At 53.9% G+C, this 10,861-nt stretch overlaps 1 protein-coding gene across 1 annotated transcript in view; it reads left to right on the top strand.

The window, feature by feature from the left end:
* The first annotated feature begins 2,579 nt into the window (after nt 1–2,579).
* Nucleotides 2,580–10,861, top strand: part of CLPTM1 (CLPTM1 regulator of GABA type A receptor forward trafficking) — a 27,974-nt gene continuing 19,692 nt past the window's right edge. Inside the window, exons 1-2 of the mRNA XM_040457361.1 lie at nt 2,580–2,687; nt 8,715–8,827. Of these exons, the coding sequence (XP_040313295.1) occupies nt 2,616–2,687; nt 8,715–8,827 (185 nt within the window). The 5' untranslated portion in view covers nt 2,580–2,615. The remainder of the gene's footprint in view (nt 2,688–8,714; nt 8,828–10,861) is intronic.

Raw genomic sequence — 10,861 nt, forward strand, 5'->3', positions numbered from 1 at the left:
TTCCCACGGACTCAAGCCAAACCAAACGACTGCCCAGGCCAGTTCTGCTTCCAACCAATCCTGGTGCCCTTCCTAGATTCCTCCTTCCTTTCTCAGGCCTCCACCCCAGTCCCACTGCCCTAGGACCCCAGAGTCCAGGCCCCTAGACTCCTTTTGCCTCACAACGCAAGAGTCCGGGTCCCCAGACTTCTTCTCCCTGGGACTCAGGAGTCTGGACCTCCAGCCTGTTTTCCTCAGGACCCAAACGTTCAGGGCTCCAGCTCTCTTCTCCCTTAGAACCTGAGATCACAGCCTCTGGTTGGTGTTGGGCGCCCCCTAGTGGAGTGCAGAGTGGCCCTGGGCGGTGATTCAATTAGCAGTTAACAGAAATGGAAGAACTTTTCTGGTCATTCAACAGAAATGGGGGAGGGCTTTGCAGGGGTCCTAAGGTCACAGTCTAGCTCACTGACCCTCAAGCTCCGACAGATCGGGACTCTGCAGTTTATGAGACAGGAGGGCCGACTGGAGCTTTTAGATCTAGAGTTAAAAGCAGAGATGAGGTTACATGAAGCTAGAGAAGATTAAGTTTCAAAGCCCTTCACTTGCCTGGGCTTTCTGTGGTCCTCTATTACAAACTACACACGTAATTTTGCACTGTTATTTATAATTAATTAATTAATTAATTAATTAATGTTTTTAGTGTTTATTTATTTTTGGGAGAGAGAGCGAGCACAAGCAGGGAAGGGGCAGGGGGAGGGGTGGACAGAGGCTCCAAGCAGACTCTGTGCTGACAGCAGAGAGCCTGATGTAGGGCTCCAAGCCATGAAACGTCAGATCATGCCCTGAGCTGAGGTTGGATGCTCAACCGACTGAGCCACCCAGGCGCCTCTAATTTTGCACTTTTGAGAAAGAGGCCGGTAAATCTCAGTCTGCCTCATGTCTGGTGGACTTAGTATGTTCGTTTCATCCCTAGACTGCGCCTACAACTTTAGAGAATCGTTCTCACTACCCTCATTATATGGGACAGAAGTGGACTGGGCAAGATGTTCTCTAAGGTTCCTTCTTGCCTTTGTGTTGGCTCTCAGATGTGTGTCATCCACCTGCTGCACGCAGACTTTCATTCTTTCACTTAGCAACCATCCCCTGGGGCAGTGCTGGAGGCAGAGCAGTGACCGTGAATGCCCTGGACTTCCCCGCCCACTCCCAAGGCAAGACACACCACACCCATCCCTGACAGCGATAACACAAAATGGGCGGGGGGGGGGGGGGGGGGCGGGGGGGGAGTCCTGGGATCTGGAAAGACTAGGAGACTGTGCCGGCACAGCCTGGGGGCCAGGGAGGGTTTCCAGGAGGAGGTGATATTACTACTGAGCTGGGACTAAGAGGAAAGTGAAGGAAGTAAACAATAAAATGAGAAATAAGTTAATTGGAGAATCCCAATGCAAAGCCTACTCTCCCTTCCGGGTAATATGTAAGGTTCATAATAACAGTGCACAATATTGATCGCTTACTAAGAGCAGGTGTGTATGTGTGTGTGGGGGGGGGTGGGGGGGGTGGGAGGTGCTTTACATTAGTGATCTCACTAGGTCTTTCCAAAAACCCGGAGAGGCAAAAGCGGGAGGGAAATGCTTAGTTTATAAAAGAAACCGAGGCCCAAAGAGATAATGTCACTTGTCTGGGATCGTATAGAAGGTCAGTAGCACAACCAGGGTTTAAACACCTCCACTCCATTCATACATGAGGCTTAACAGCCGCTGACAGACTTCTGTCCTTTCCCATCCTCCATACCATCCTCCCCAGACCAGGGGGTCACTCAACCCGTGTCCAGGCTTGGAACTGTAAAAACACACATAGCTAAGAAAAAGGATGAAGTTCTAAGGGCCCTTGAAGCCGAGTCCAGGGTTGCGAAATTGCTAGAAAGCAAAGACCACTCCGGAAACGCGCGTGCGGGCTAAACTGGGTGGCCCGAAGGGTTGGGAAGGGAACGACAGGGTCCGATTTGAAGGTGTGGTGGCCGTGAGAACCCTGAGATAATAACTTTGAATGCACAGAAAAATTATAACCTAAGGGGACTCGGAGGAAATGGTTCCTTTAGGAAGAGGGGTCTGAAGGCGATGACATTGGCCTAAGGCCCGCCCTCTGAGTCTCGGTACCGCGGCAGGGAGGTTCCTTGAACACACGAAGGGCGCGTATTGAGCAGAACGTTTTGAGGAGTTACGGTGGCCGGGAAAGCTCAAGAAACACGGAAACGGAAACGACTCGAAGAATCGGCCGAGCGAGGAAGGCAGGATGGCCTGCAAGGCTTCATATAAATGGAAGAAGCAGATTAACTCGAGGAAGCAAAGGGAATGGAGCCCGTGGGACGCTGATACGCTGGCCGAGAAAGTCCGGGCGTTCCAAGCAGGGTGACGGTCTACTAGGTGAAAACAAACGTACGGCAGGGTGGTGGTTGGGTACGGTGGCCGGGCTGGTTCTTTCTTAGCCGGAAGCGGCTCTTCTGAGAGGCGTGGCTTGAGCTGTCTTGCCGGATACGGTAGCTGGCGGGCCCGGCGAAGTGTGAAATCTCGCGCGATCGCGCTGGCGCCGTCGGGGACGGGGCGGGGCTGGCGGCGGGGGCGGGGACCCGGAGCGGGAAGATGGCGGCGGCGCAGGAGGCGGACGGGGCCGGCAGCGCCGTGGTTGCGGCCGGGGGAGGCGGCTCCGGTCAGGTACGGAGGCCGAGAGGGGCCTGAGGGGTTCTTCCCCACCCGGGGGGCCTCCCACGGGGCGTGTCCTGCCCCTTTTCGCGGAATCCCGTGCACTGGGGGCTCCTTGCCCAGAGGGACCTTGAGTACCGGGCCCAGGCGGGCCGGGCAGTCCTGGAGGCCAGACGGTGCGGGGAGCGGGGCCCTGTTGCACGCCGGGTCCCCTGCACGCTCGCGCTGGGCGGCCACCAGGCTCATGGCTCGAGCCGGGAGACAGTGGCGCGGAGGGGCGCAGACTTCTACCCAGGCGCCCTGGTTCTCGACTCTGCGATTCAGGCTCTAAGACCGTTCTTGAAGTGGACTGGCATTCAGAGTCTCCCTCGCAGTGCCTGAGATGTGGGCAATCATTGATTGATTGGGAGTTTTCTAGCTCTGGGGAAGTCAGGTAGTCATCGTGGGTAAGGGCACGGGCGGTGGAGACCGACAGACCCACTTTACAGACGGGAATCCAAGGAAGAGCGAGACTAAGGCTCTTGTAGAAGGTCACCCGGGTTGGGTTTGGGATCCATTCCGTGTAGCAATCCAGACATTGCTGACCCAGGGTGGTCAGGACTGGGAAGGGTGTTTATGCTTTGAGCATAAACTAATCCAAGGGGTGGGGGGTTAGCCCAGGTGGTGGTGACTGCTGACCCATTACTGTTTCAACTAAACTGAAGCTGCAGAACATACTAGTTCAGGCATCCACCCTTCAGGCATTTAGGGAATGGATGGAGTGACAGCAAGGTGCTGTCGACCCACCCACTGGGATGTCACTGACATGTGGGAGGCAGCACCGGGGAGAGGAGGTGCAGGTTGAGAGGGAAGAATGAAGCTGACTTTCTGTGTGACCTTGAACAAGTTCCTTGCCTTCTTTGGGCCTTTATTTCTCCAGTGATAAGTGGAGGGGTTGCACAGGATGGCCGGCCATGTGATGGGTCACAAAGATGGTTCCAGCTATGCCCCTGCCATCAGTGGAGTGGGAGAGAAGATTGACATGTGAAGAATTATAGTCCTGAATGACTAGGGTGGTGACAAAAGTCTGTGCCAGGGACTGAGGGAGCCCAGAGGAAGAGCAAATAATATCACCTGGGGAGGCCACCCAGCTGAGATTTGGTGACTGAGCCCAACATACCTGGCTCAGCATCTGCAACCAGGGCCTGGCCTGGGGGTGGCCTCAGAAAATATATGTTGAGTTAACTCTAGAATGAAGACAGAGTGCCTGTCATCAGGGGCTTCCCAGTCTTGCTGAAAGATCTTTTCCCCCTCTGAGTTTCTGCTGGTTACTGGATCGGGGGTGGTCAGAGAGACCAGGGCTCAGGTTCCCTTGATTGCCAGGCTTCCAGGGACCCCCTGATTTTTCTTTTGTCTCACCTCTGCTTAAAACCTTTCAAGACTTCTTCCTTTGCCTTCAAGGTAAAGTGCAAATTCTTTAGTAGATCAAGGCCTTGCGTGGTCTGAGTTTTCTTCAGGCTAGATAGATTAGTATTTCTCAGCCTCAGCACTATTGACATTTTGGGTCGGTTCATTGTGTGTTGTGAGGGGCTGTCCCACACATCGTGGGGTGTCCAGAGCATCTCCGGCCTCTGCACACTAGATGTCAGTAACACACGTACCTCTCCCAGTTGTGGCCGTCAAAAATGTCCCAGATGTTGCTAAGTATCCCCCCTGGGGGGGGGGGGGCAAAATCACCCCTGCTTGAGAAACACTGAGTGAATGGAACATCAGCCACTGTAAAGGTCTTTTATTTCCAGGAGTGTGCCTTGTTCTTTCCGCATGGCCTTCTCACATACTTCTCCCCTCTTTACCAGATCGATCCGTACTAGTTCTGTACATCACAGATGTTCCCTCCCCTAGGAAGCCCTCTCTGACTCTCTCAGACTGGGTCAGGGCTCCCACAGCCCCCTGGGCTCGCCTGTCCCAGCCCTGCCCACTCTGGGTTGTACTGTCTGCCTGTCTCTTCCCCTGGACTGGGAGGCTTTGGAGGGCAGAACCAGGACTGTTTGGGTCAACACTGTGTCCCCTGCACCGCCCAGCTTGGGACCCGGCACGGAGCAGGTGCTCAGTGTTTGTGGAATGAACAGGTCTTGAGTCAGAGGCTGGGCCGAGATGGAGTTCCCACGGTGGACCAAGGCAGTTGGTGAAGATGTGCTTGAAAGCCGGTCTTCATACTCCAGCCCAGGCTGATGGTCTCAGCTGCTTCTGGGCCCCTAAGCCAGTGTTTCTGGGGATTGTGTGAGATTGGATGTGTGGGTCCCAGAGGAGGAACTGCGTCTTAGTCACTGCTGTGTGCAGGGACATCACACCCTCCCCGGGCCTGTGGGGCCTAGCACTGAGGGGGCGGACCCTTGGCCGTGTCATGCTCCTGGCAGCCCGCTCCTCCAGCCAGAGGCCCAAACACGGCCCAGAGCCCTGCCCTTCATTCCTTCAGCTAATGTATACTGAGTCCCCACTACTTGCCAGGCTCCAGGCTCATGCTGGGGAGACAGCTGTGAACAGAACAGAGTCCCTGCCCTTTTGGAGCTCATGTTCTGTCTAAGGGTCGGGGGGTGGGGGTGAAAGACTGGACAAGAGTACAATGAATATAGCAGGTCAGATGGCGATAAGTCCCATGGACAGAGTAAAGCTGGAGAAGGAGATAGGAAGTGAGGAGTGGGTAAGAGGGTTGCAATTTATTTATTTATTTATTTATTTATTTATTTTAATAAATTTTTTTTTTTACATTTATTTATTTTTGAGACAGACAGAGCATGAACAGGGGAGGGGCAGAGAGAGAGGGAGACACAGAATCTGAAACGGGCTCCAGGCTCTGAGCTGTCAGCACAGAGCCCGATGCGGGGCTCAAACTCACAGACCGCGAGATCGTGACCTGAGCCGAAGTCTGATGCTCAACTGACTGAGCCACCCAGGCGCCCCTGAGGGTTGCAGTTTAAGCAAGGTAGTCTGGGAAGGCCTCTCTGAGGAGGTGACATTTGAACAAAGACTTGAAGAAGACGAGGGAGGGAGGCATGCGGATACAGGGTCAGCAGGAAGCCTCTCGGGTAAAGGGAACTGCCAGTGCAAAGGCCCTGAGGTGGGAGGTGCCTGGTCCTACTAAGGAACAGCGAGGAGGCCTTGTGGCTGGACCCAATGAATGAGAGTAGAGAGGCATGGAAGGGGCCAGATCAGGCCAGGGCTTAGGGATCAACATGAAGACTTCGCCTTTACTCCCAGGGAAGTGGGAGCCACAGGGAAGTTGCCTTTCTTTTGAGCCACAACAGATACAACAACATTCACCTGTTGTTAGTGTGGAGTCCAGTGGCTTTTAGTCCAGTTTTGCAATCGTGCGGCACCACCATCGCCACCATCCTGTCTGCATCCAGTCAGAACATTCCGGTTTCCTCTTGCAGCCACTCTCTGCCCCCAGTTGGGCTCCTTTTTATTGCTGAGTAGCATTCCATTGTGTGTATGGATACACCAGGTTCATTCATCAAGGTGGAGGGGCCTTTGGGTTGTTTTTGGCTATTACAAATAACGCCCCTGTGAACATTTGCACATTTGCACATAAGCTTTCCCGTGTGTGTGTGTGTGTGTGTGTGTGTGTGTGTTCTCCTTTCTCTTGGGTAGAGACCGAGGAGTGGGGCTGCTGGTTGTATGGCAGGTGCACATTTCACTTATTAATGCTCTGCTGCATCTTTCAAAGCCGCAACCCCATCTCCCCACCGGCCCAGTTTCCTCCACACCCTCGTCAACACTTGTGACTGTCCGTCCCTTTGACTGTGGCCAGCATAGTGAAGTGGCATCTCACTGCACTTCTCTGCCTTTCTGTGGGAGGGTTTCCAGCCAGCTTGTCCACCCATGCGGGTAAGAGAACAGACCTGGGAGTCGGCCAGACATGGGTTCAAATCTTGGCCTGGCCCTCACCTTCTGTTTCTTGAACCTGAGAATCAGCACACAGCTGCTGGAAGCACTTACTTGGCCCCCTGCGCTCCCGGAAGCAAGGCCAAGCCTGAATAAGGGGACCCCGTGCCTGTCTCTGACCTTGCCTGCCCCCAGCCAACGCCTTCCGTGAACCTGTCCTCCCAGCATGCCCTTCACCCACATGTCAACAACAGCTCCTCAGGCAGGCTCCTGACCACCTAATCCAGAGTGGGTCCCCTTCCCCACCCCAGTAGGCATCATGTGTCTCTGCTTGTTTCCTCCAGAGCACTTTTGTTTCCTGTTTACCAGCTTGGACGGTCCTGTTGGCTGTTCCGTGGGTGTGTTTTGTTCTAGACCTTGAGCTCCGTGAGGGCAGGGCCCAGAGCTGTGTGGCCACTGCCTAGTACTGAGCCTGGTGCACAGTAGATGCTCAGGAAGTCCATTTTTCACACATGAAGGAAATCTCTTCTGTCTAAAACAGACCAGTATTTTCACAACCTGGCCTTTGGGTCAGAGAGGGGAAGTGACGTGCCCAAGATCTCACAGTCAGGAACTGTGGGGCCCTAGAGCCCCTACCTATTACCACGGCACTGTCCTGCGTGTTGGTAGATGCAGGGAGGAACTCCTGCCGAAGGGGACAGGGGGTGACGAATGACAGAGAGGGGTGGGCTCGGGGCTGTGGTCGGGGGAGGCCTGGGTGATGCGGGCAAGCCCTTCAGGGAACACATGTTGATTCCACAGGTGTTTGTTGAGCCCCTGCTCTGTGCTGGGCAGTGCTCCTGCCTCACGGTGACCATGACAGTCCTGGTCCTGCCTCTTGAAGGCTGAGCGGTGAGGGGACAGAGCTGGGAGGAGGAAGAGGACAGGATCCGGGAGCCAGCAGGTGCAAGGAGAGGGGTGGGAAGGCATCCCCGCCTCGGGCCCTTCCTGCCACGACATTCCCTGCTTCTGAGCTTCTGTTTCCGAGTGAGGGTTGCTCTAGGAAGCCCTGCCCGACACCCCCTTGTCACCCTGCTGCCCATTTCCTTCCTGAGCCACCCAGACAAGTGGATTCGCCTGCCCGAGCCTCCGTCTGCCCGGCTGCTGAATGGAAGCATTCCTAGTCGTGGCCTCACGGGGTAGTGTGTGCCTGTGGCTCACAGTGGCGTGGCTCACACTCTGGCCGCGTTGCTCTGTGTCTGTCTCCTGCTGGATAAGGAGCCCCTGGAGGGACAAGGCCCCGCACAGGGCCGGCCACCGAGGAGGCCTTCGGAACTCTTTGCCCAGGGTAGACCCTTTTAGATAAACCCAAGCCTTATGGGATCTGGCACTTGTCACCATGCTGCATTGTCCCCCTAGCCTGCATTGTCCCTTGCATCCTGGGCTCTGGCTTCAGGGAGCAGTGGACAGTCCTCAGAGTCAGATAGTATCTCTCCCCTTCATTTCTGCACCAGCTGCTTCCCTCACTGTGTCCTCTGCGTTATCCCTTTGTTATGTTTTAAGTCTCAGCTCCAGTGCCCCTTCTTCCAGGAAGCCCTCCCTGACCTCTAGGCTGGACCAGATGCCCACTCTAGCATCCTACATCCCAGCCCTGTCTACTCTGGATCATCCCTATCTGGGGACTCTTTAGCTCCCCCCACTGGACTGTGATCCCCAGGAGGGCAGTACAGGGCCCTCTCCGTCACCTCGGTGTCACCAGCACGGAGTAGGTTTTGGGGAAGCGTTTTTGTCTTGAAGGAGCAAGTTATACCACCCTTCCTGGGTGACTGTATTCATCCGTTCTCCAGTTCTTTAAATTTTTTTTTCTTAATGTTTATTTATTTTTGAGAGAGAGAGAGAGAGAGACAGAGAGCGAGAAAAGGGAGAGAGAGAAAGAGAGAGACACAAAATCCGAAGCAGGCTCCAGGCTCCGAGCTGTCAACACAGAGCCAGATGCAGGGGCTCAAACTCACAAACTGTGAGATCATGGCCCGAGCCGAAGTCGGACGCTCAACCGACTGAGCCACCCGGGGGCCCCGAAATGTTCTCCAGTTCTTGATCAGGCACCACTCTGTGCTCAGCCCTGTGCCGGGCCTTGGCGCGCAGTGGTGCCTCAGGCGACACCCTCCCTCCTCACCTGGTCTCCGTTTCCTGCAGGTGGCCAGCAACGGCAGCATCGGGAGGGACCCGCGGGCGGAGACCCAGCCCCGGAACCCAGCACCCCAGCCAGCGCCCAACGCCTGGCAAGTCATCAAAGGGGTGCTGTTCAGGTGAGCAGGTGGGGCTGCTTCTGGTCATCGAAAAAAGTTCACATAAAACATAAGAAAGGAAAAAGCCACCGGGCATAACCATTGGTGGTGACTAGGGTTTTCTTTTACTGTGGTAAAATATGCTGTTGTTGTTGTTATAAGTAGTCTCCACACCCCATGTGGGGCTCGAACTTACAACCCCGAGATCAAGAGCCACATGTTCTATTGACTGAGCCCACCAGGCACCCCAATATGTCTTTTTTGAGATTTTATTTTATTTGCTTTAAATGTTTGTTTATTTTTGGGAGAGAGAGAGAGAGAGAGGGAGAGAGAGAGCAGGGGAGGGGCAGGGAGAGAGGGAGACACAGATCCGAAGCAGACTCCAGGCTCTGAGCTGTCAGCACAGAGCCCGATGCAGGGCTCGAACCCACGATCCATGAGATCATGACCTGAGCCGAAATCAAGAGTTGGCCACTCAACCAACTGAGCCACCCCACGCCCCTTTTAAGATTTTTTTTTTTAATTATTCTTTTAAATGTTTTATATATTTTTGAGAGAGACAGAGACAGAATGCGAGTAGGTTATGGGCAGAGAGAGAGGGAGACACAGAATCCGAAACGGGCTCTAGGCTGTGAGCTGTTAGCCCAGAGCCCGACGCGGGGCTCGCACTCACGAGCTGTGAGTTCATGACCTGAGCCAAAGTCGGACGCCTAATCGACTGAGCCACCCAGGCGCCCCTAAGATTTTATTTGTAAAGATTTTTTTTTTTAAACGTTTATTTATTTTTGATAGAGCACAAGTGGGGGAGGAGCAGAGAGAGAAGGAGACACAGAATCTGAAGCAGGCTCCAGGCTCCAAGCGGTCAGCACAGAGCCCGACACGGGGCTCGAACCCACAAACTACGAGATCATGACCTGAGCCGAAGTCGGACTCTTAACCGACTGAGCCACCCAGGTGCCCCAAGATTTTATTTTTAAATAATCTCCAGACCCAGCGCAGGGCTTGAACTCACAACTCTGAGATCAAGAGTTGCACGCTCCACCAACTGAGCCAGCCAGGCGCCCCTAAATATACTATGTTAAATTGCTAGGGCTGCTGTAACAGATAGCTCAGACTGGGGGCTGTAAACAACAGAAATGTATTTTCTCACAGTTCTGGAGGCTACAGGTCTGAGATCAAGGTGTCACCATGATAGAGGTTTCTTCCAAGGTCTTTCCCTGGCTTGTAGATGGCCATGTTCTGTGTGCGTACATGGTCTTTGCACTGTGTGTGTCTGTGTCCTGATCTCTTCTTATAAGGACACTCACTGGTCATATCGGATTGGGGTCCACCCAGTGGCATCACTTAGCTTCAGCCACCTCTTTAAAAGCTGGATCTCCCAGTACACTCACTGGGGGTGACTGTACTCGGGGTTAGAACTTCAACTTATGAATTTTAGGGTGGGGGGGGCGTAGTTTAGCCACAACATGTACATTACTACATAAAATATGCCAGTGCACAGTTGTAACAGTCACTCCCATGCATGTCCAGAACTTCATCTCCCCAGAGAGAAACTCTGTATCCATCAAGCACTAACAACCCCAGTAAGCACAAACCCCCGCTGTAACAACCCCTGGCACCCATCATTGTATACGTTCCATCTCTCTGAACTTGACTGTTACACTTACCACGTTTAAGTGGAGTCATACAGGCTGTCCTTTTGTGCCTGGCTGGTGATGGTCTTTTTATGTGTGCCTTCATGTGGCCAATTCCTGGATAGTGGGAGCACAGGGCTTGCCTTCTGGAAACCTGGCCTGTGACCAAGGCCCTGGGGAGAAGCTGAGTGGGGTCAGGGAGATCTATCTGAGGCTGAGTTCTATGACTGCCCACCTAGACCTGGTGACAGTCTGCCTTCTCTGATCTGGGCCCTTTTTGCCCATTTGCAAAACAGACATTTCTTTTTCTTTCCAGAGAGGTATTTCAGCAAAATGTTCAAGAGACAGGCCATGCATTTAGGCAGGCACTTTCTCTCCTTATCAACTATAAGAAATTCCGCGGCAGAGGGGCGCCTGGGTG

This window comes from Herpailurus yagouaroundi, unplaced genomic scaffold (genome assembly GCF_014898765.1).
Source record: "Herpailurus yagouaroundi ecotype Mexico unplaced genomic scaffold, PumYag 220, whole genome shotgun sequence".
NCBI lineage: Eukaryota > Metazoa > Chordata > Mammalia > Carnivora > Felidae > Herpailurus > Herpailurus yagouaroundi.